The sequence below is a fragment of the Phoca vitulina genome, unplaced genomic scaffold (genome assembly GCF_004348235.1).
Source record: "Phoca vitulina isolate PV1807 unplaced genomic scaffold, GSC_HSeal_1.0 scaffold22, whole genome shotgun sequence".
In the NCBI taxonomy this organism is placed as follows: domain Eukaryota; kingdom Metazoa; phylum Chordata; class Mammalia; order Carnivora; family Phocidae; genus Phoca; species Phoca vitulina.
In genome coordinates this window covers 3,032,127-3,056,826 of record NW_022589725.1, presented here as the reverse complement: position 1 = coordinate 3,056,826, position 24,700 = coordinate 3,032,127, and the positions used below count along the sequence as shown (strand labels likewise).

General features: G+C 43.0%; 2 protein-coding genes across 2 annotated transcripts in view; one reads left to right on the top strand and one right to left on the bottom strand.

Moving 5' to 3' along the window:
• Positions 1-5,505: 5,505 nt before the first annotated feature.
• On the bottom strand, positions 5,506-17,986 carry OSER1 (oxidative stress responsive serine rich 1). The gene is made up of 4 exons (XM_032419822.1): positions 17,854-17,986; positions 13,957-14,073; positions 10,948-11,061; positions 5,506-7,574 (listed from the first exon to the last, which is right to left on the bottom strand). Exons 2-4 carry the CDS (start codon positions 14,031-14,033, stop codon positions 6,887-6,889), a joined length of 879 nt encoding a protein of 292 aa, XP_032275713.1. The 5' UTR covers positions 14,034-14,073; positions 17,854-17,986; the 3' UTR covers positions 5,506-6,886.
• A 161-nt stretch (positions 17,987-18,147) lies between these two features.
• Positions 18,148-24,700, top strand: part of GDAP1L1 (ganglioside induced differentiation associated protein 1 like 1) — a 47,204-nt gene continuing 40,651 nt past the window's right edge. The window contains exon 1 of the mRNA XM_032419485.1: positions 18,148-18,232. The gene's annotated coding sequence lies outside the window, so the exon portion shown is untranslated. The remainder of the gene's footprint in view (positions 18,233-24,700) is intronic.

The following is a 24,700-nucleotide window of genomic DNA, read 5'->3' as shown; positions in this document are numbered from 1 at the left end:
AAGGCCATTGGATCTCAGAAGCTGCTCCCAAAATAACCCCCTGGCCAGCCCAGCCTCCTTCAAAGCGGGAGGGGTGTTTCAAACTGGGCTAGTGCTTCAGACCCAGGGAGTAGCTGGAGGGGCGAGGAAGGGCAGCTGAGAACTAAGTGTAGGCAGCTGGGGCAATTGGATGGCTTTTCTTCCCCCTGGGTAGGAGCTCCCTTCCACCTTCGGGGTCCCCTGAGTCTGCAGGAGGGGAAAGGGCAGAAGGATCAGGGAGGGGAGGGGAGGGAAAAGGAGGACTAGCAGAACAGCTAGTCCTGGAACACTTAAAATCCCCCAGAGCGTAGAGGTTGGCAAATCTCAGCCCCACCACCACTCACATGCCCTAACAGGACCTGGGGCTATACCCGCTGCCAGTCCCGTAAAGGAATCTGGTGACCTAAAGAGAAAGGAACGGGTATGGTTTCACATACGCTTTTGAAAGCAGAGGAGGGAACTCAGGAAGAGAAGTGAGGTTCTGGAAACAGAGTCTGGAAGATAGAGAAAACCGAGTCCAGCGCTCATGCACAACCCCCAATCCCTCTCCACACCCCCGGGAAAACCCTGGAAAGAGCCTGCAGAAGACACTGAACGCTCCCTGGCTCTCTCCTCTGAGGGGCGAGGAGCCTGTCCTTCTTTATCTCTGAGACACAGGGTTGCTGGTTATTTGGAATGAGGTTGTCTCTGCAATACTCGAGGACCGTGATTTTTTAGAAAATATCCCCTTTCCAAGTTTTCTTTTTCTCTGGTGTCTTCAGAGCCTGTGAGGCCAGACTTCAGAAAGCTTTTGGGGCAGGGTCAGGAGTGAAGGGCCTGGGTGGATTCCCAGCACTCAGGTTCCCACCAAACTTCAGGGAAAGGGAAAAATAAATCTCTATGACATGAAGCTGTGGCCAGGACTAATGATTGGAAATCTCAACTGAGCCCAGGGTTAACAGGAGCGTAGAGTAATTCTGGGAAAGGTAGGAGCCATCAAGAACAGGAAGCTGCTGTGGGGGGTGGGGAGCGGAGATGGAGAGATACGGAGGAGGGGAAGGATAGAAATCACTAAAAAAAGCAAGCACAGAAGGCACTTGAGAACTATTGGACTATTATCTGACTTCAAACTTAATCTGACATACTCCAAATCCCACGATGACTCAGGCTCCTTGAAGTCACCGCAAAAGATTTGTTCTTGTTTCAGAAATGGACAGAAAATGTTCTCTCCCTTCATCCAGCAGACTCCCAGTCCTTCCTGGTTCCTTCGCTGTTAAAGAGCCCCTTCTGGGTCCACGTTTCACCCCCAGGCAGAAACACGCAGCCTCTGAGCTCACTATCGCTGGCTGTTTGCCGAGGGGATAGGCAGCAAGTAGCCCCGGATAAACACTGCATCGTCTAGGTTTGGACTCACCATCCGGCCAGGTGGACGGACTGAACTGCTTACACAAATTCACGTCTAAGATTGCCTCGCTGCCGACCCCAGAGAGCTCTGCTTTTGCCACTTCTCACCGAGGTCTCTGGAGAATCACACATTTCTTTCCAGCTCTGCTCCCAAGAGGAGAGGAAAGCAACATCTCCACGTGGAAGTTAGAGGAGTTTGAATTGCCCAAGTTCAATAGGCTTTGTAGTTAAATGCTGGACGAACCACCATAATCCTGTCCTAAGGCAGGGTGGCGGTTGTGTCCTTCTGAGCTTTTCCACCTGATAAATTTAGCCACTGTGCATCCGTGCAGCTCCCTATGGTGGTTCCCTACCAAGGGTGGGTACACATAAGACTTAAGTTCAACACCTGTTGAACTTCAACACATATAAAGATTCCAGATTCCAGAGCTCCCCCCACCCCAAACCAAAGAATAGATTGTACCCGGAAAAGGCTTAGGCAGTTGTATTCTTTTTAAAAGCTCCTCAGACGAATCTGACTCATTCCTGGTTAAGAACCACTGTATGTTTTCAAATTAAGAAACTGTTTCTTTTTTTTTTTTTTAAGATTTTATTTATTTATTTGACAGAGAGAGACACAGCTCCACGGCTACCTACGCTACCCAGCCTATGGTCCATGGATTCGTGAAGGTGTAGCACAAGCTGGGTAGGGTAGGGTAGCTGTGGAGTTAGACCACAGGGGTGGTCACCAAGGGGTGACCCTGGACCAACTGTTAATTTCCCTAAGCCACAAATTCTTCAACTGTAAAAGTACCTACCTCAAAGGATTATTAGTATTCAGGATAACAGTATCTTCTTTATATGGTTGGGTAACTTCATACCGTAAAAAGGCTTGGGACACACTAAACACCTAATAAATATTAGCTATTATTAATATTATGCTCACATGATAAGTTGCTCTTCAAACTAGAATGCTTAATAAGATAGTCACCAAAGAGGTAAGTCAGAATCAGCCCCTAAATACTAAATATCCTGACACCGAAGTACTCCTTACTCTTCACAATACATGTTTACTCAACATTGCCCTGTGGTTTTTCACTTTTTAAGCTGATAAACTATGTTATTGGTGAAGGGACATTTTGATTTCTTAAAAGTTTAAATTTTTTGCCAAATTTGGTACTGGCCTTAGGTGACCAGTGCTGAACTTTTCGAGAGAGGCTTTTGCCTCTCCTGTTAAACCAATGCATTCCAGGGAAAGGGAGGCCTCTGGAGGCCATCTGCGCATTACAGCAACTTTTCCTTAGGAAAACCCAGTTCCCTGAAGAGAGGGGAATTTACTAAACTTGGAATGAATTCGAAACCACTTTTTAAAGAGCTATCCCATTCTTGCTTTTTCCCAGGTCTTTTCTTCGTCTGTGGTTCTGTTCTTTGATCAGAAAGGGTAGTCATTTGCTCCATTTGTTTCTCATTTCTCAGGTGTGGATCACTTCCTAGGGAGCCTAGAGGGGAGGGACCCGAAAAATCCAGAACAGAGAGAAGGCCTGCACACAGAAACCCACTTGAGTACTTCTCAGCCCCTGAGGACTCAGCTGAAGAAGCCCCGCCTCCCCAGACAAGTTTTCCTGGCTGGGTTAGGTGCCTTTGCACATGTGGGCTCTTTCTCCAGCTGTGCGTTGTTTGAAGCAAGGATTATCGTCATTCCAAATAAAAAGCATGAACGCATACTAAGTGCCTGGTGCTCCGGCTCACGCTTGTATGCCCAGTGCCTGCACATTGTGGGTGCTCACCTTTCCTTCTCTGCACCATTTGGCAGCTTTCAAGTCCCTTCTTAATTATAACGCTTTTTCACTTGACCGATAGGACTGTTCTCGATTCTGCGCCCGCCTCACGGGCTGCTCCTACCTAGGGCTTTGGCTGGTTCCTCTTCATTCCGCTGACCTCTCGACCGTGGGAATGTCTCAGAGCTTGGTCCTCTGTCTGGGTCTTTACCTACATTCACGTCCTAGGTGGTCTCCTCCAGTCTGAGCTCTAAGTAACACCCATATCCTTACGGCTCCTACATTTGTGCCTCCAGCCTCTACCTCCCCACTGATCTTCCGTATAGGTCCACCACCACCGTCGCCACAGGGGGTCTCAGAAGCACCTCACACTTGGTAAGAGCAAAACCAGACTCCCAACTTCTCCTCCCGTATGTGCTCCTCCAGCCAGCTTCAGCTTCTGATTTGGAGTCCTTAATTGCAGTTTTTCTCTCACACCCTGTATCCAATCCATCAGCAAATGCCCTCAGCTGTACCTCTAAACTAGTTCCAGAATACATTTTTTCCTCTGCACTGCCAAGCGTCCAAGCCACCAAAGCCCATTGCTGATTTACTGCAGTGACCTCCTTGCCTCCCCTTCTCCTGCTCCCCTCAGTCCACACAGAACAGCCAGTGCTCTTGGTAAAGGCCAGTCTGATAGGCCTCACCTCTCCTCCAACCCCCCCAAATGGCCCCTCACCTTAGTCAGGAATCACAGCCTTTAAAATGGCCTGCAAGGCCCTCCATGATCTGCCCCCTGCCCCACGCTTCCGTGACCTCTCCTGCTTCAAGCCGCATTGACATCTTTGCTGGGTCTCAGCTCAAATGTCACCGACCTCATCACAGAAGCTTCTCTGACCACCCAAATAAAAGAACCACCCTGTCCCCAGCCCCAGCCCTTACGATATTGGAATCCTCCTCTTTCCACTGAGTACAAGGATGTCATTCTGCTTGCTGTTCTATTCCCAGCACCTAGTATGGTTGTGGGCACTCCAGGTGTATTTGCTGAATAAATGGATGAATGAATGTTCTATGAATAGTTAATAAAGGCACATGTCAGGATGCTACTTTTCAAAACATCAGAGTAAAATTTCTCAATCCATAATCTGAATCCATCTCCCAGGGTGCATTCAAGAAAGATAAATTGCACTCACAAAAGGTCAAATGTTCCAGTGAGGGACATTCATATTAAAGTTGGCCCAACTGGGTCTGAGCAGAGTAACTTTTAGCTTCAAGATTCATGTTTTGAGATTTTGACTGAGATGTAAATACTTAAAACTTATTCCCATGGATCTGGAATGCTTAGCTTCCACCCAAGCTTGGATTTCTTCAACAGGTTACTCAGCCATTGGAACTTTGTCCCGACACCCCTGCTCATGACAACTTTTTTTTGAAAGGAAGGCGCATCTTTCTTCATTCTCTGATGACTGTTCTGTTAGCATACAGAATTAAGTAAATAACCAGACTACAGGACTTAAAAGCTAAAAAGGACTTAAAAGACTGAGGAACCATCTTTATTCAAGTACCACACTAAGCCCGAATTGCTCCACTCTCGCCAGTACAAAACGTGAAGCAAGACACTAGTTGTGGAGATGAGGGGGTGGGTGGTAGGTGCCTTTACAGTAGAAACTCTAATGGCCTACTCAGTGGTTCTTAAAGTGTGGTCTGGGATCTACACTTTCAGGGGATCTGTGAGGTCAAAGCGACTTTTGTGATATTAACATATTAACTGCCTTTTTCATGCTCATTCCCCCACAAGTGTACAGAATTTTCTAGAGGTCACACGACACACAATGTTCACAAGGGGTTGAATGCAGAAGCAGGTATGAGATCTAGTTGTCTTCTATTAAGGCAAACATTAAAGAAATTTGCAAAACTGTAAAACAACGCCACTCTTTTCACTAAAATATTTTGTTAATTTTTCAATTAAAAATGTTAACATGTAATAAAATAATTTTTAAATCAAGTAATACACATTTTTTAAATTTCTCAGTTTTAATTTCTAATATGGCAAATATTTGTAAGTATAACCCACAAAAACAAAAGCTTTGGCATCCTTCATTTGTAAGTGAGTTGTGAGACCAAAAGGTTTCACAACTGTTGCCTTAGGCATATGCAATAGCATTCCTTCTGGTAGCATTATTAAGAAATCTCTCCGCTGGGGCACCTGGGTGGCTCAGTTGTTAAGCGTCTGCTTTCGGCTCAGGTCATGATCCCAGGGTACTGGGATCAAGCCCTGCATCAGGCTCCCTGCTCGGCGGGGAAGCCTGCTTCTCCCTCTCCCACTCCCCCTGCTTGTGTTCCTGCTCTCGCTATTTCTGTCAAATAAATAAAATCTTTACAAAAAAAAAAAAAAAAGAAATCTCTCCACTTCCAGTGTTGTGATGGCAAGGTATTGTGCCCCCTTGCTCAAACCACAACCCGCAGATGTCACTAAATCCACACTACACTAGTAACTAGCAGAGATCTCCCACTACTTATGTTCAGGGCTTTTCCGGGGAATACCCTTCCCACCTCTCCCAAGTACAAATCACGTTATGTGGGAAGCCCAGACCCCACTGTCATGAACCCACTCCAGTAAGTGGGATGTTTTAGTAAAGAATTAAAGCTTATTTTGTAATCTAAATAAAAGTTAAACTTTCTGTTAACATGACGTTAAAATGGCGGGACAAGTTTTCACTGAATTTGATGGGAACACTTAGGATGATGGTCTGAATTAAAATACGTTATGTGGTATGTGTAAAATTCACTTTGGAGCCACCTGAAAAAGACAGGGATTTGTCCTCCAGCTGAAACAGAGGAGAGATTTTTTTTTTTCTCCACCAAACTTTGGAAGGAATTTTTGGATGGCCAACCAGAAATACAAGATACAGCATGTATAAAATTCTGTGTTGGGTTGGCTGGGGTAGGAGGGCAGTGCAGAGATAATATCCATCCAGAACATTTGAAACTGAGGTATGAGATCTACATTACAATGGACTGAAACATGCCACATGTGTTAAAATACCATAGATGGAGAAGATGCACGCTAGTTTCAAATATTACACCCCCTCTTTCCAACTGAAGCAGCCCGCTCCACGCTGCTTCTTACCCGAGAAACTTCACATACCAAGTGCCAGCAGGGGTTTGTTTGGTGATGGTTAATGATTCTTTCAAACAATATAGGGCAGGCCAGCTAGTTTATTCACATTGAATCTAAACCTTAGATTTCTGGCTTAACAATAACATAAGGAACCCTGAAAGACACAATAAGCTTGTGTTAAATCAGAGACGCTTCAAATCAGTCATAGAACTTCTAAGATTCTGGGCTGGCAACTACAGCATGACGAATGTTCAGTCCAGTTACAAAACGTTTCATTTTCCCGGGCCAACAAATCTTAAACAGATCTGAAAAATGCACTGCTTTACAAAGCCTTTTACCATATACCCATCGCTCCCAGTCAAGTAATTACGGTTTCTTCATCTCCCAGAAACTTTTTCTAAAGAAGAGGGATTTTCCTTTGATCTGCTTGCTTTGGTGCGTATGTAAGAACGCAGAGAGTAAGTTTAAAGAACGAAGATGAACGGAGATGCCAAGAAAAGTTTTTATTGCAAGCACAGTGAGCAGAAGGAGATGTCTTCTCACATAACGTGGCCGCAAGGTCTGCCATTAACTAAATCTCTCTGACAACCCTTCATTGGTTTAAAGCATATTACTTAGCTTCTTGCTATCAGGTGTACATCATTTCTGCCATGTGGGACATTTTCTTGGGAATATACAAGTAATATTCCATGTAGCCTGACAGGTCCTCAATGGTCACATCATCCACATAGACTCGAGCTTGCTCAGAACAGGAGCGGGGGGAGCCAGACAGAGTTCTGGTGTGGAGCGACTGAGAGTAGTCCTCAAGCATGGATCTTCGTTCTGGGGCCAAGGGAGGGACACTCTGCAGGCCTGAAAAGGAATACACTTCCATATCATGCCATCTCTTACACTGGCACTCCTTGCCTATGCATGCACATGGCTTGCCCTGGTTTAGCTTGGAAACGGATCGAAAGTCAGAGAGATCATTGGCCTTGAGACTTGCTTGGGAGACTTGGGTAGCATCAGAGGAGTCTTCCTTCTTACTCTCTGATGGGAGCCTGGGAACCGAAGTTCTCAAAGGCTCAACGACTGCCCCTGTGTGATTAGTATCGAGAGAAGTAGAGCATTCTCCTGCAGTGAACTCTTTAGGGGTGGAAATTCCCAGCCCACTGCTGCTATCAGGGGAGTCAGTCTGGCTTTTGTGCTTGAGCTGGCTGCTGGAAGAAGAAGCTATTGAACTGCAATGTATAAACTTTGGAGGATGAAGGACAGGAGACTTAGAACGTCGACGACGCTGGGTTCTTACTGCTCCTCGTGAAGACTTCCTTGTAGACCTAAGAGGAAAACAGTGCACAAAAAGATGTTGGGACACACAGCTGTCCTAAACAGATTCTTTGTGATAGCTGGAAATTTACTTCCTCTCCTCTTGAGTCTGAGGTCCTAAGTTTCCCCCAAAGAGATGTGCCTACCTCTGTTTTCAAGCTGCCTAAGTCTGCATCTCAAAAACTTCAACATCTCCTTATTAGCAAGCTATAGAAACAGGAGAGGTAAAGGGGAGGTTCTAATTGCATTTCTTGGGACAAACATCGGGTGCAGAACGTGCCCGCCCCAAACCACTCGACGCTGTAAAGCCCAACTGGTGTGCTCTGTGCTCCGAACACAGCAGCTTCCATACCGCTGTTTGTGGCTGATGATGCCAATGGCCACTATGTCATGATGTCATGATTGCCACACAGAGCAGCAGGCTTAAGATTCATTTCTACCACTAGTAACAGCTGACAAATAAATTCAGACTCCCTCAAGTTTTTATGGATATTGGGAATTACCAGACGCTCTACATAACTTTTAATAAAACATTTAAATAAATAAAAGAGCTGAGCAAAGGAAGTAAGAAAAAGAGAGACTCAAAACTGCCAAGCAAAACTGAAAACAGAAATAAAAAGAACTTTAAAAACAACAACAACAACAACTGTATTTGACATTAAATTAAATGGCTGGGCCAAGCAGCAGAATAGAGCTAAGGAAAGAAATACTGAACTGGAAGATAAATCTGAATTATCTGTAACACAGTTCAGCCAATTGCAGTCTGTGGGTCCAAACTGGCTGTTTTCATACAGCCCATAGGGACTGCTCCTGTGGGCTAGCACTGTGAGCCTCCCTGTGCCTGCCTTCCTGGCCAGCAGATGTGTCACACCACTGCAGTGGTCCCACGCTGGTCCCATCTACAGGCTGGGGCTCTGCTGTCAGCAACTGCCAGCACCTGAGGGGTGGAATCTCAGTTCAAGAGTCTGGCTTGTGCGGGGCTCTCTGGAGGAAAGAAGGCCACGCTGGCATCTGGGTGCCATTGGGGCACAGGGTAAAACTGACTCCAGTACTGCCACCCACCCCCGCCTCCACCTGGCTAATCATTTCATCCTGAAACCAAGCAACTGAACACAAAGTGTGTCCACCGGCCAGAATGGTGTGCATCAGGCAAATGGGGCAGGGCAGGAATTTTCTCGCTTATATATGTACCTACATAATATCCTTGAATCTCACCTCTTGGCCTCCAAAGCCTAAAATATTTACCATCTGGCCCTTTACAAAAAAAGTTTGCCTCCCCCTGACCTAAAAGGTAGTACAGAGACTTGGAGGAAACTTGGAAAAATGTAAAAGTTAAAAAAATATGTAAAATAGAATAAGAAATCTGGAGTTTCCCAAGGAAAGAATATAGAGCATGCAGGACAAGTGATTTTTGAAGAGATAAGGGCTGATAAATTTTCTGAATTGATGAAAGAGATCTACAGATAGAGGCGGCACCCTGCAACAGGACAAATAAAGAGCAATCCACATCTAGACCCACTGTAGCAAAACTGCAGATTCTCCAAAACTGCAACATCTTAAAAACAGCCAGAGACTAGACAGATTATTCCCAAAAAGAAGAACAGTAAGGGTACACTTTTCAACATCAATAATGAAGCCAGAAGACAATGAGTATCTTCCAGAGCTATGAGAAAATAACTCAATCTAGAACTAGGACTTCAGGCATATTAAATCAGGTGTATCTTTCAAGAACAAGGATGAAACAAAGACATTTTCAGATAAATCAAAGTATATTTACAATAGCACATGATGTTATACAAGGAGGGGGCATCATTCAGATTCATTCTATGGGGAGTTCTACACGAGACCCTATGTACTAACAACAGACCTCTGCTAAAGGAATTTCTGAAGAAAGTACTTTAGGAAGAAAGAAAGGCAAGGCATCCTATATGGAAGGTCTGAGATGCAAGAATGGTGAGCAAAGAAATTGTAAATGAGATAGACAAACACTGTTTATTTAAATAATAAGTGAGAAAACTAAAATATTGGGCAACTACACATGGAAGTCAGGAGGTCTAAGTAAAAAGACTGTACGGAGGATTAAAATACCACTGATGCTTGAACAAGAAGGGTTTGAAGGGCCCGCTTACACGCGTGGATTTTCTACAGTACTTACAAATGTAATTTTTCTTCCTAATTTTCTTAATGTTTTTTCTATCTTATTGTAAGAATACACTATATAATACATAAAACATATAAAATATGTGTTAATTGACTATTTATGGTATCTGTAAGGCTTCTGGTCAACAGTGGGCTACTAGTAGTAAAGTCTGGGGAAGTCAAAAGTTATATATGGATTTTTGACCTGCACAGAGGTTAGCACCCCTAACCCTCGTGTAGTTCAAGGGTCACTGGATTAACTTTTGTCTTTGTTAATAAGCACGTACAGTGGAATTTCAAGGCTAACTACTAAAAGAATAGAAACACAGCATATAATTTCCAAACCAATAGAAGGAAAAGTGGTGGGGGGCAAAAAAAAAAACAAACCCATTTCAAACCATTTTTTAAAATGAGGGAGAAGAAGAGGGAAGGTAGGAAGAGTAAAAAAACAAATAACAAACACAAAGAAGTAGGACAAATAGCATAAAGTAAAATGCTAGAAACAAGTCTAAATATATCAATAATCAAAATAAATGTAAATGCACTGAACTCAGTTTAAAAAATTATCAGAATGAATAAAACAAAATAAGCCATATATATTTATGAGACACACCTAAAATTTTAAAACACACAATGGTTGAAAATAAAAGATAAAAAAAAATACAACAGGCAAATACCAACCAAAAGACAACTGGATTAATTATATCAATTCTGGAAAAAACAGACTTTAAGACAAGAGCCATTATGAGGAATTAAGAATGTCACTTACATCATTAAAAATCTCAATTCATTAGGAAGAAAACAGTCTAAACTGGTATGAACCTAGACTGTATAAACCTAACAAAATGGCTTCAAAATACATAAAATTAAAATATGGAACTTAACGGGAAAACAAACAAATTCACTCCCATAGGGAAGATTTCAACATACATCTCTCAATTATTGATAGATTGAAAAAAGATTCAAATAATACATTTAAAAGCTTGATTTAATAGACATAAAGAAACCCAAGAATGATTAGAGAAGACTCAGTCTTCTCAAACACACATAGGACATTTATAAAAACTGTCTATGAACCAAGCCACACAGCAAATCTCAGCGTATTCTCAATTGAGAAGAATGGCTCATCTCTAATCATTGGGTTTGGGGTTCTGTATCTAACATACTCTTTTCTGGATACTCAGGAAAGTCCAATAGTAATTTAAAGTATTGGGATAAAAATCATCTGCAGTAAGAAGCTCTTACCCATGCCAACTGTCTTTAGGTGCACATGAGGTTTTCGGTTTGGTATCATCTGCTGATGTTCTGACTGACGCTCTGACATTTGTGCCTTCTCCAACAGACAGAGATGCTATGGACCTGAAGAAAACAACGAAGTTTACTGCTTACAGAAAACTGAAAGGAGGAGAACTTAGTGCTCTCACCAACTCAAACACAATTTGTATTAATACCTTTCTCTGTCGTTTGAGTTTCTCAAAAAATTGCTCACCTTTTAAATTTTCCTCCAAAACCAAATTTAGGGGATCCCTAAAAGCCCATGGTTGCAGAATCATAAGCCAAAGAGTAATTCTGAAGTATGACCAGCAGCAGGATATAAATAGACTTTTAGGCTGTTTATCTGGGGCAGATAAGGTCTTACGTCCACAGAGAACCCTAATGACACTGACCACTTATTTTATGTGGGCAAATCAGAGCCATGAGAACTAAGCTGAGGAACAAAAACTTCAGGAGACTCATTCTAACTTGAAAATGAGTATTTCTGACAACTAATAAACTTGAAATATTACTGGAAGTTAAATCTTTGCAATTTAAAATTACAGAAGTAATACAGGTTTCCCAGGAAAGAAGATGAAAAAATTTGAGAGAAAAAAAGAATGTCTATAATCTCACAACCCAGAGATTTACAACATTAACATTTTGGTATAAATCCTTCCAGATCTTTTCAATATATACATATACACACACACTGGGCTCCTACTATACATGCTGTGGTATTAGTAACAATCCTTTAGAAAGAAACATTAATCTACTAAGTAAAAGGATGCTCACTGAAATTAATTTAAAATAAAAAGTAACAGGAATAACCTAAATGTCCAGTAGAAAATAGAAAATACTACATTATATTAATGACACATCTATTCAATGGAATATTAGGACTTTATTACAAATTAAGTGTACAAAGAACTTGAATGACACAAGAGAATGCTTATAACTTAACATTAAGAGAAACAGAATGAGATAAACAACTATACATACATTATGATCTCAACTATGTCAAAAAACTGTATGGTGTTAAGTACAGATGGTCTAGATTGTTAATAGCAGGTATGGTAAATTGAGATTTTTACTTCCTTTTTGTTTCTGTGAATTTTTCTATAACAAGCATGTATTATCTTATAATCAGATAAAAAGGATTATGTTGTTTTCTAATAAATAAATAGAGATTTATCCTGATAAGACAAATACCATTGGGAATGGAAACCTGTTGAACAGGATCACGCTAAATTCCTGGCAAGGCTTGGTTAGTTTATGAGTCAGTACCTCAGATGTCCCATTTGTAAATCAGCAACAATATGAAACAACTAGAACCATATGATACATTACACAAGTCTTATTCTGCTTAGTCATGGTAATGACTCACCCCCTCTACTCTTACTCAGTTTTCTCAAATGTTCTCCACTGCTCCTTCCCTTTCTACAATTTTACTCCAAGCAGATCACAGACTATAAAGATGCAATAACTGACCACAGCTTGTATGGTCAGATATTAAATCTTCAAAGATGTTGTTGTTTTTAATGTTCCAGGTATTTTTAGGGGTATGGAAATAGCTTAATTTTATGTTCCAACTTCTTAAAACACCAGGAAAGAAATCTGTGTATGAAGAGTTACTCATATGAATTTATATACATTAAGGGATTTATATGTATATGTGTGTTTATGTGTATACACATTCCTAGCATTTTCCTGACTAAAAAAATTATTTCTATACCAGAAATCACAAAGGAATGTGACCATAATCTGGAACTATCTATTTCTCTGCTTTGTTTTTATTTCCCAAAATGACTTAAAAATTACTGATCAATTTAAATGGCAATATGACCATATGAGAAAAGCCACTGAGAGGAGAAGATATTTATTTGTAGTATCATGGAAGCAAATGGGAGCACTATTAACAGTTCCTGTGCAAACCCATTAGTATAAATCTTCTCACCTGGTAGACCAAAAAAAAAAGTACTAGCAATAAACAAACAGCTATAACAACAACTATTTAATTTTTACTATGTGCCAAGTACTGTGTGCAACTCTTCATGTTGTCTTCAAGGTATCATATAAAGGAATGGTTAAGAGCACAGGTTCTGGAGGCAAATTGGGTTCAAATCCTTACTCTACCACTTCTCACCAATGTGACCTTTAGCAAGTGACTTAATTCATCTGTAGCTCATCTGTAAACTGGAATAACTATAGTATCTATCTTCTAAGTTGGTAGTGAGAATTAAATAATGTGTATAGATACTTAAGCCAGCGTCTAGGGCATAGAAAGTGAGTCATAAATCTCATGATTATTACTTGTTGTGAAGTGTTCTACTCTGAGCTTCTAGGGTTTATTTTCCATTCATGAAAAGAAATATTCCTATATCTATCAAAGATATGATATTTCTTCTGGCCTGGGGTGAAGAATGGGGATGAAAAGAGTCCTGCACAGAACATTTTGCAAAGGGCGAAATATTAACATGCAGACAGCAGCTGGTCTGCAGTTGCTCTAATTAGTTTGGCTAAAGGGTCCAAGATTATTGATCTCAGTGACAGAACCCTAATGAATAGAGGTTTCCATAGTGATAGACTCAGCAATCAGAGCATATGAAATCGAGAATGTCTGTGGATTTCTATGGAGCCAATTCACTTTTAGGGAAAAACACTGTGATTCCCTCGAGATGCATGAGGAAATTCCTGATGGGACACTGCTTGATAATTCTGATTCAAGAGCGAGGTGGGGAACCCTCCTCAAAACTAAGGGAAACCAAAACACCCAACTTGGGAGTACAAATGAGTTGTTACTTTTCAAAATTTAACATTAAGAGTTTCTTTTATAAGTAAAATAATGCTGTGCACAATTTGGTAGAATGCCACACTATTAACATTTTAATCTTTTATGAATAATGAGAAATTTTAGAAGAGAATGAGATCTTCTTCAGTGGAAAGGGCTATTTAAATCTAGTAAGCAATTCCCAAATAATATATTACATATTTAATTACCCTGATGCATCCACTCTTAATTTCTTGAAAGCAGTTTGTAGACTCTCCTCTTCTCCATCCTTGGCTTCAGATTTCATTGTGAAAGTTTTTACACTACTATGGATGTTGCCGTTAATACTAAAAAATAAAAATAAAATGAGCAAAGTGAAAACAGGTAGGTTCAAAAGTATACCTTTTGTTAAAATCTATATTCCTGATACTATTACTACTTGTTAGCAGGAAAAAAGCAAATTTCTATTTCTAAAAGAAATTTTCAGTGCAGTTGGGGACTGTAGGTTTTATTTCTTAAGAAAAGACAAATGAAGTGATATAGAAACATGTATTTATTATAACAGATTTTTTTATTGAAGTATAATTGACGTGTTATATTAGTTTCAGATGTACAACATAGTGATTCAACAATTCTGTATCTTAATTATTATGATAGAATTTAAACTGTCCAAATACTTGATGCCAATATCCTATTACACAGCTTTGGAAACTAGATCACCCGAAATCTATGTTTAAGTATACCTTTTAACAGGGTAAAAATTTGTCCAGTTGTAGAGGTCTAGAAACCTACAGACAAAATGACCTTTGTACCAAAAATAAAAGGAAAAAGATCAACCTACAGCACTCTGATCCTTTAAAATGATACTGAGTATTTGTGTAGTCCAACCCTAACATTTCCCGTTAAGTATAACTTCATGACACATGATAGCATTTCTCTAAAGCAATCCTGACCCAGATATCAATATTCACATAAATATTCATACTCAGATATCAAGATGTTACCATTGTTAAAGCAGGATTACAAATATGTTTCAATGACTACTGATTATTCCACTCTTACCAATAAGGTTGATACCTTCATTTTTTTTAGCTATTATTTTAATTATTATACAAGATAGAAAATAAATGAACTATGCATGCAACTTGAAAAGATAAATAGAACAAACCTTGCCAAAAAAAAAGGTGGGAAGTAAATACATATATAAATTATTTTTCTGTAGATGCACCTTTAAATGATCTCCACTTAACCAGTTTGATTAATGAAACTTCTCCATTCTTCCACCTTGGTTTTTATATTTAAACAAAGAAAAGGGGAACAGGGGCCAATCAAAGCAGTAAGAGACACAACAGAGAAGCAGAGAAGTCTGTCAATAAATCCTTTGAAATCTAGTTTCCTGATTGTTTTCACTAAGGTAATAAATTAGTTAACATCAAATCTGAACAAAAAATAAGTCAGTATCTATGAACATATCACAGGGACTCAGAAAGAAAAAAGGTAAAACAAAAAATAGAAGATGGCGGATTTGGGAAGCAAAGGATTAACTTTACCTTTTCCTTATTTCTAACTTGCTAACCCCATCTAACCCCCTTCCCCCCGCCCCGCCAGGCACTCTCAGAAGGAGCAGTGCCTCTCTGTGGACCCTTCTAACTTCTCTGATTCCTTATCTGCTCATTTCTCAGGGGTGAGTTTGAGGTTATTGTGAGACCTCTAATATTCCAAAGGTCACAGTGTCATAATATGTTTGATATAATGTAATCATATAGTACCAGTGGCAGAATAAGGAAGCAAGGAATTAACACTATTCGTTTGATTTATTTATTTACTTACATGTAGAAGAAGGTATTTTAGGCAGATCTCTCTGGCAAACACTGAAAACAGTCTCCAAAGAATTTAGCTAGCTTTTACTGCAACTTCTTAAATCAAAAAATCTGAACACACTCCCCACATATATCTTGCTGGTTTATTTAACCAGTACATGAACTTGAGGAAACATTATTAATTCCATATTTTGCTGGTTTCTAATGCTTTTGGATTTAGAGGGGGATCCTCCCCCAGATACACATTAATGTCCTATATATCTGGGGAGAGAGGTGAGCAAAGATCACATATCCTAATATTTTTGAAGCTCCACAGCACCTAAAGAGTGCTACTGTAAATTGTAAACAAATTCTTCCTGCTGGCAGAACTAAAGTTTGGCTTATAGTTTTCCTCAATTACTTTATGACCAGTCAGTCAAATGCTCAGACTATTTGCCCTTACAGAGTTAAACAATCTGAAGACAGTCTCCCCATCCCTGAAGACCCTACACAAACCCTTTTCCAGGACTCTCTGGAAATCAGTACACATCACATCTAAATATACACTGCTGAATTCTATAGACAGAAATTCACTCCATCCACAAATATTTACAGAATTCCTACCATGTGCTTTAGCACTAGACTGGATGTTAGGGATAGAAGGATAAACCTGACACATACTAGGACTGTGAACCCTATTCCTGTAAGAACTGGAGTCTCATTCCTGCCCTAACACTGTGCTAAGAAGCTTTGCACCCAGATATGTAATTTTTAATTATATAGTCCTAACTTAATTGCACTGCAGGTGACCTCTAGATGTTTATACAAACTTAGTTAACATTCTTGTTGACACACCAAAAGATCTATTATTTGAAAACCAAAATAGACCAAAATAAAAACTGGCTATAGACTAAAACTTTAGGAATGAAGTTCTGTCTAAACTACTTTCAGACTTCCAATATTCTGATTACGCACATTTTCCCTCTGTTATATTAACCCAGGGAAAAGGCGAGTCTTAGACATGACCTTAAGAGCTAAATCAGAGCATTTTTGTAAGTAATTACAAGACTTATTATGCCCCTCTGTATTCCTGGCTTCCCATTCACTCCAATCAAGAGCTGTACAACTAACTCTGGGAAACATATAATTGGTTTGCCCTTTTTCATTAATATTAAATTTGTGGAGACATTTCTTGCCATATTCACTGCACTGACTTCTTGAAAATGGAACAATTCCCAAAGAGATGAAAGTTTAAAAGCCTATTATAAGTTACTTTGTATTGTTCTAAGTTAAATCACAAGGGGCAATTTATCTTTGCCTCGGATTTTCCCAACTTTTCAAAAATGACAAGTAAAATTCTACTAAGTTCCTCCAACAAAAGGGCAAATTCCTGGTTTTCTCTGAGTTTCAACGAATAGCATGTGTCACAATCTTATTTATATCTTGTAGTTTTAACCATGACCTCTTTTAACCTCAAGCCTAGGTCCAAATTTCCAGGACCCTGAAAAGACCTGAGATCGATCAATAAAGGATCCCCGCGTAAGCGTGTCATCACAATGTTATTTAGAAACTTTCCCAGCCTCCCAGGAAGCGCGGAGTGCGGGAAAGAAAGCCCTGTCCTGCAACCCCCTAAGACACAAACAAGTCTAGGTTGAAACTATCGGCCCCCAGACCAAAACACATTCACATCTCTCTCTACACACTTTCTCACTCCCTACACTCTCGACGTAGAGCTAAAGCACCGCGTTAATTCTATCCCCACCCCCCGAATCTGGATCGGTCGCGATTAAACGAGAAAATGTCAGAATCGGGGGGCGGGGGGGTTTACTCAGGGAGTGGAGAGCTGTCTAAGGCCCCAGCTCTGCCCGTCCGGGGTCTCCAGCTGGAAGGTGCCTCTGCTGGATGCTCCCCCGGCCAGAATGAGAGGCTGGAGTTGTGCCGATGCAGGAGAAGGCGGGAGCAGAGCCGAAGAGGCAGCCAACGAGGCTGGGGCTCGGAAACAAGAGGGAAAGGGCGGGAAGGGGCAAAGGGCGGCCAAGGAAGGCGAAAAGGGGAAGCAACAGCCGGGCAGGAGCGGGCGGAGGGGCGGGACGCGGCGGGAACCGCGGGGGCGCGGGAACGGAAAAGAGAGCGGAGCTTGGGCCGACCCAGGCCGCGGCTACCGAGGGGGCGCGGGGAGGCCCAGGCCCGGCCCGGCCCAGGCAGTCAGCGCCGGGGGACGACGCGACGAGAGGCGGGCGGGCCCGGGAGAAGCCGCCCGAGCCCAGGCCGGGCCGGCAGGTCGAAACGCGATGCCACGGCCTATCCCCGTCACGTCAAGGCACTCACCTCCTCGCAGCTGGGGCGCTCCGGGAATCCAGTCCCGTCAGTTCAGATCGTCTCTCCCGGATCGCAGCGCCTGACTGACCCGGATCCAAACCCGCGGAGGGGCCAGCCCGCGCCTCCAAAGTCGCACTGCGCCTGCGTCACTCAGCCACGCGCCCCGCCCCCTGCTCATGCTCCTCCCATCCCAGTGACTCGGCAGCGCGGCAGGCGGTGGCTGCGCAGGCGCGGGGCACCGGCCTTGCCTCTTGAAAGCCCTGTACCCGCCCCTCTCGGAAGCACGTGCGTCTACGTCATTTCCTGTTATTCTCCTCGCTTAGTCCTCGGTCCTCCGTGGGTTCGCTCGGGACCGGCGTTTGGGGCGTGTCCGCTTCCTCTCTGTCAGGTGAGTGAGTAGGAGCTGTTCTTCGCAGTCGCCCGGCCGCCTCACTTCCCAAGGCCTCCCTGGGCCTGGTGCTCGCCCTGGAGTCACCATGGCAACGGAAATTCCGGGGGCCGAGGCCGGGGTGGGGGAATCTTCGCGGCACCGGAGCCCCGCTGAGCTCTTGGCCCGAGTCTCCTTGGTGCGAAGGAACCGGACGGCCTGCACCATCTCCAGAGCTCGGACGCAAGCCCTCGTTTCCTGGCCTGCAGAGACGCGGGGGAGGTTATCAATCACGGCCAGGGCCATCAATGTGAGGCCAGAATTGGAATGGCTATAATGCCTCTGTCTGACTTGAGACGGCTGTTTTTACCTGTCCGGGCCACAGTTTCTCCAGCTGTTCAGTGAGGAAGTGGACTGTATCAGCGAATCTCGTTTTTTTTTCAGGCACGGACTCCTTGGAAAATCTAGTGAGAACTCCACGGAGAAATGCACATACGCACTAAATTTTGCAAAAAGGCTTATGGGGCAGTTCACCTAACTAGGTGATTTTAAGGGATCTTTCCATTAGTAGGACTCTGACAGTTGCTCAGATGAAAGGCAGAGAAGGGGTGATGTGTGCAGCAGTTGCAAACCCCCCCCCCCCCCCGTCACCGGGAATGGTTCTGCTGAAGTAGCTGTGCTTTTCCGCACTCACCGTGCCCCGGTTAAACGTTCGTACTTCTCCGAGCTTTGTGGTTGAGGGTTGTTACCTAAGCCAAAACTGGGCCCTCCCACCCCCACCCCCTGATACTCAGGTATAGTCACCTAACTAGATGGGCTGCTGGAAATAGTTTAGTCTGTCCAGCTTAACTACAGCCAGACCTTGGAATTCCTGACCCATGTCTGGGAGTGGAATCGACATGTCATTGTATAAGGATGTTAAACATAAAGCATGTAGTGGGCCCTGGGTAAAACATTTTAAGTTCTCCTTGTTCCTGCCAAAGGTTCATTAACTGACAGGGGATGAAAAAAATCTGTTAATTGTGAAGTTCCAACATCAAACCTAATAATGCTAATAATAATGGCAGCAATGTGCGTGTTCTCTCATGTAATATTCTTGTGACTTTATACAGTTTACAGATGAGGATGCCTGGGACTCCGATGTTAGATCCCTTGTTCTAGCTCCCCTTGTCCTGTCACCCAGTGCTAGTAAGTGACTGAATCAGGATTTAATCTGTCTCAAAAGCCTGTCCTACTGCTGCCCATTTCTCAACATCTCTTAGAAAAGAATAAAAAAGAGGAAAATACGGTGCATTTTTTTCTCAGGAGTTCCAAAGTGAGTTGCGTCAAGACTTAAATATGTGTTATTAAGCTGTCATTTGAAAATACTGCTTCAGATAAAATTCTCACGTAGTTAAGGGGAAGGACTGTATCTAGATTGGTAACGAATCCCCAAAGCCTAACAATTCCTGGAGGCTAGTAGGTACTAAATACAGTTTTGGTGAATTCTTCATTCTACCTTACTTCCTTCCATTATGGCATTAAATACAACCAAAAAATTTTTAAGTGCTTCATGTAAGCATATCTCCATCATAAAGTTAGATGCTTTCTGAGACTGGCTCATTACTCAGGGAATATTTGGAAGACGAGAACCTCTGGGGAATACCTCCGAAGTCCGTTAACTCACACAACCTGCTGTGGCCTGAAATTTCAAGTCATCACAGACAGGCCTGGCTCACTGTGTGGTACCTCATGACAGAATGAGATAGAGAAGCTACTTAAAACATGTGATCTGAGGGAACAAAAAGCCAGATATGCCTCCTGTAATAGCAACACAGGGTCTTCCCAGTCATGGAAAAAGCCCCGAACTTATGTGCAGACTTTCTGTATTTAGGAAATTGGCTAGGTATTAACTTAATGCACATAGTAATGTCATTTCATCAGAAAGCTATGGTAGCTGTAAAATTTCCTTTAGCAGTACTTCCTATTCCATGTATCTTATAACTGATTGAATACAGGACACTTCATTTCATCAAATTATACTGCAGAAACAATCAGTATACAAAGGAAGATAACTTTGATTTTAAAAAAATAACTTTGAAGAAGGCAAGTTCAAAACCTTCAAAAAAATTTATTTTCCCAACCATGTGGCTGCCATCCTACCAGCTGGTAATCTGGAATAGTCGTCTTAAGGATTTTAAGCCTCAAAAACATTATTCCTTACCTTGATACAATTTTGAAAATGACTTTGGAGTAGAAGATGGTGATGATAATGATCAACAAGGATTGTCTCATTTAATCTTCATAGCCAACTTGCAAAGCAGTTGCTTTTATTTTGTCCATTTTACAGCTGAGTAAACTAAGGATCAGAGCAGTTAGATAACTTATCCAAGGTTACACAGCTTGTAAGTGCCAGAATTGGGATTCAAATCTAGGCCATCTGACTCTACACTCACCTTGCTGGTCACTGAGTTAGGCCACTTTTCTTAGCCTTTACCCACTTTCCCCTTAACACACCCTAACTAGATCAGGCATACTTGCTTTCACTGGAAATACACTGGGCTTGAGAAAATGTGCTGCTGAGTGTGTGGCACTCTGTTCCAGCTGCACTTGACTTGCCTGTTCCTGAACTTACCAGGCGCATTTCCCTCTCAGGCCTTTTGTGTTTGATGTTCCCTCTGCTTGGAACGTTGTTTACCCACACTCTCCTCTTCATTGAAGTCTCTGCTCATATCGGTTCCCCATCAGGGCCTTTCCTGGCTACCCCAGAAGCCCCCTTCATCTGTATCCCTTGAACTGGCTTTATTTTTCATTATAGCACTTACCACTACCTGACAATATATATTCGTTACCACTCCCCTCGCTAGAATAGAAGTGAGAACAGAGACTTCGTCTCTTTTGTTTATCACTACTTTTCTCATTGACTCCTAGATGATATTTCCCACAGTTTAGCACTCTGGAAAAAATGGATGTGTCTTATAATTGACAGCTGTGTCCTGGTAGCCTGTGTTTTTTTCCTTGATTATACCTACAATAAATGGGGAGTCTTTAAAACAGTGGTGTCTTAGAGTTGATGAAAATACAGTCTATCCCCAGGGCCCAAACTCTTGCCTGGCACAGAGTTGGCATTCAGTAATTACTTGTCAAGTGAAAGCATTGAACGTTCACTATGTGCCAGAAACTATTTAAATATTTTTAGTCCCCCACCCTTATCCTGTTATGAAATACTTCTGTTATCAAAGCAGTGTGGTAGTGGGGAGTAAATATGTGGTGTCCTTTTGGAAGTCTGGGAGAGGGAAGAGAGCTGTGTCCTGGTCTCTGCCATGGGACTGCAGGGTGTCGGGTTGCCTTGCTTGTCCTCAGTTCCTACTCTTCTTTCCACAGACTCTAGTGAATACCTGCTGCTTGCCCAGTGCTGTGTATAAGCAGAGGCACCAGATGCCCTATGGGCACCCAGAAGGGTTGCCTAGCCCGGTCTGGAGGTGCAGGGGGATGTCTCAGACAAGGCTTCCTGAGGAGGTTCTGTCTAAACTTGAAAGTCAGACATTGACCTGGGAAGTGGGAAAGGACAAGGATGAGACTGGAGAGAGCCCAAGCCAACTCAAGGAGAGAGTCGTGTTAAATAGCTTGCGTTTCATCCATAAGCGAAATAGTGATATACCAGTGGACCATTTCTAGCACTCTGGCAGCCTCTTAGAAAGTAGATGAGGAAGGAGGGGAATGTAAGAAAGGTCAGTTTGAAGACATTTGAATTAATGTAAATGAAGGCCGGAACTGGAACAGTGGCTGAAGGGGTGAAAGACACCTAAGGGGCCACAGCTTCTAAGATTAGCGGGACTTGGCTGGGCATGCTGGTCAGAGATGTCTGGCCTGAGTGAACGAGTGGCCAGTAGGTGGCACCATTCACCAGGGAGGGAAATCCAGGAAGCCAGTGAGTTTGGGGAATTGGGGAGTTTAGTTTTGGGCATCAGGAGTTTGAAGTGCAGGTGATAGCAGGAATCCCATCATGAAGGGTCTTCATTTTAGAGACCGTGTCAGGGGGTTTATTTTCAGAATCGTGGGGACTGTGGAAGAGAAGAGAAATGACCATTTCATTTTAGAACTATTACTCTGGTTAGAGCCTGGATGGCACGGTGATCTGGGCCTCTGTTAGCAGTGATCTAAAGAGCAGGTGGTCATAGGCCTGGAGAGCAGGGTAGCAGGTTGAAAGTTTAATATATTGGGCTTCGGTGAGAGATTAAATGTGAACAGGATGGACAGTGAGCGAAAGTGGATAATGAAGATCTGCTTTCTGGTTTGAGCCACTGATTAGGTATTGTTACCTATTTCTAATGTCACCCTACTGAATCCAACAGGCAGCGAACAAACAGATGGAGAACAACATTTAAATGGGGGATAATAATAAAAGCTCATACTCTTCCAGCTCTTACTGTGTGTCCGCAAACTCAGTCTCATCCTCTCAACAGTCTCATGAGAGTACCATTATCATCTTCATTTTCCAGATGAGGTAACTGACAGAGAGGTACAGTAACTTGTCTGAGGTCGCACAGCTCGGAAGTGGTGTGGCTGGAATTTGAACCAAGGCAGTCTGGCTGAAGGCTGCTCTCACTGCCTGCCTGGAGTGAGATGCCTCTAAATGAGGAGCTGAGTTTAGACACACTGAACTCGGGAGATCTGTGGGGCAGCCCCGTGGACCTATCCAAGGCACAGGAAGATACGTGGGGCTGGGTGGGGACAGCCTGGACCTTATGTTCTGACTGTTGGATCCTGATGATGTATTACCTACGCAAAACAATGACTGAAAATGCAAAGAGCCCCTGCTCCAAGGCTGTTGAACTAAGCCTTTAGGTCCTCATACTTACTCTGTCTGCCAGTTCACAATGGCTGCTTTGAGTTTTTCAATTTGAGTTAAGTCTTGATAAGTCTTCAACTTACTCTACATTTGAACTGTTATATTATGGTTTCCTGGCTCAGCCTAACTCCAAGAATTCTTTCCTTGCCCTTCATGGTCTCTTAACCAATCTTCCCTCTCAAGCGTTGACATTTAGCTGTAGTTTGTCAAGATATTTCTTCATTCTCTGCTTATACACTCATGAGTGTCTAATTCTGCCCAAGGGAAAAAGAAAAGATTTCACCAGAAAGGTGCACCTGTGTCCTCAGAAGCCGTTGGATATGAGGTCTTGTTCTGTGTCCTTTCCTCTTGGCCCGTCTCTGTAGCCATTCCTTCCCCTTCTCTCTGAGATCAGTCCCTACTTTGACACCACTTTGGTTCCCATCTTGCCCCTGTTCTCAGGGGACTAACTCCATTTTTCCATACATGCAAACACATACGGTACCTTTTCACATCCTTTAAAATACAAAAACAATGGGAGAAAACCGAAACCCACAAAGCCCCCTTCTACTCAGATCCCCCCTAAAGCTCCTGTCCTTTCCTCCCCCTTAAAACCATAGTATCTCTACTACTTCAAGTCTCAGTCTCTTCAGCCCACTGCGCACTGCAGCCTGACTTCCATCCCCACGGAAACACATCTTGCTACGGTCACAAGTAACTTCCTTGTTGCTGAATCTAGTGGCCTCTGCCTCAGTTCTTATGTTGCTTGAGTTCTGAGTACTGACACTGGACATGACCTCCTTAACTCCAGTCCCCTTCTGGCTTCTATGGCCCTGCTCTCAGCCACTCCTCCTCTACCCAGCTGCTGGTCCTCAGGGGCCTTGCCTCCCACTCCTGTCATCTCACGTGCTCTTCAGGATGACGCTGTGTCTGAGAGGAGAAAAATCTGTGGCTCTCTCGGAAAGGATATCAGAAAGGTCGCTAAACCAACAGGAACGCTGAATGACCAGGCCTCAGACTGGAGACCAGAGCCTCTGCCGGCTGCCAGGAATTCCCAGGCAGCTTCTCCGGGGCATCGTCGTCACAGTGATTTAGTCCCGTTTTTCATTCTTCTGTGCCCCTCTGTGCAATAGTCAAGTTCTTTGGCCCTTTAGCAGCGTCAGATTTTACCCGCTGCTACTCTGGTCCGAAACTGTACAACTTCCTGTGTTTCACTCCTCTCACCTGGATCTCAGACTCCATTCTCCCAGTGCTGGGGGCTGTTTCCCTCTCTTCCAGTTCGTACTGTGCATAAATATTCAGTATTTCAGGGTTTTCTCCCCTCCCTCTTCTTCCGTCCTCCCCCTCAAGTGGCATCTGGGCAGGAGGAAGGGGCAGCAAACGAGCTTTGTGATTCAGGTATGTTCCCTCCCCGTTGCTGGTCTTCCCAGCCATGTGGCTGCTCTGGACTTGTCCCTCGGCATTATGGATTCTGGTGGGACCCACCAAGACAGGGCTGGTCTGGTTTCCTTCCTGAGCAGAATCATGAACATTGCCAGTGTTTCTAGTCATGAGGTCATCATGTGCCACAGTCCTCTTGACTTGTCTCCTGAGCTTTCCTTGCCTGCCCAACCCCTCACTGGGGCAGGCATACACTTCCAGATTACCCACATGGCACACGGTGGAAGGGGAAGGAGAGA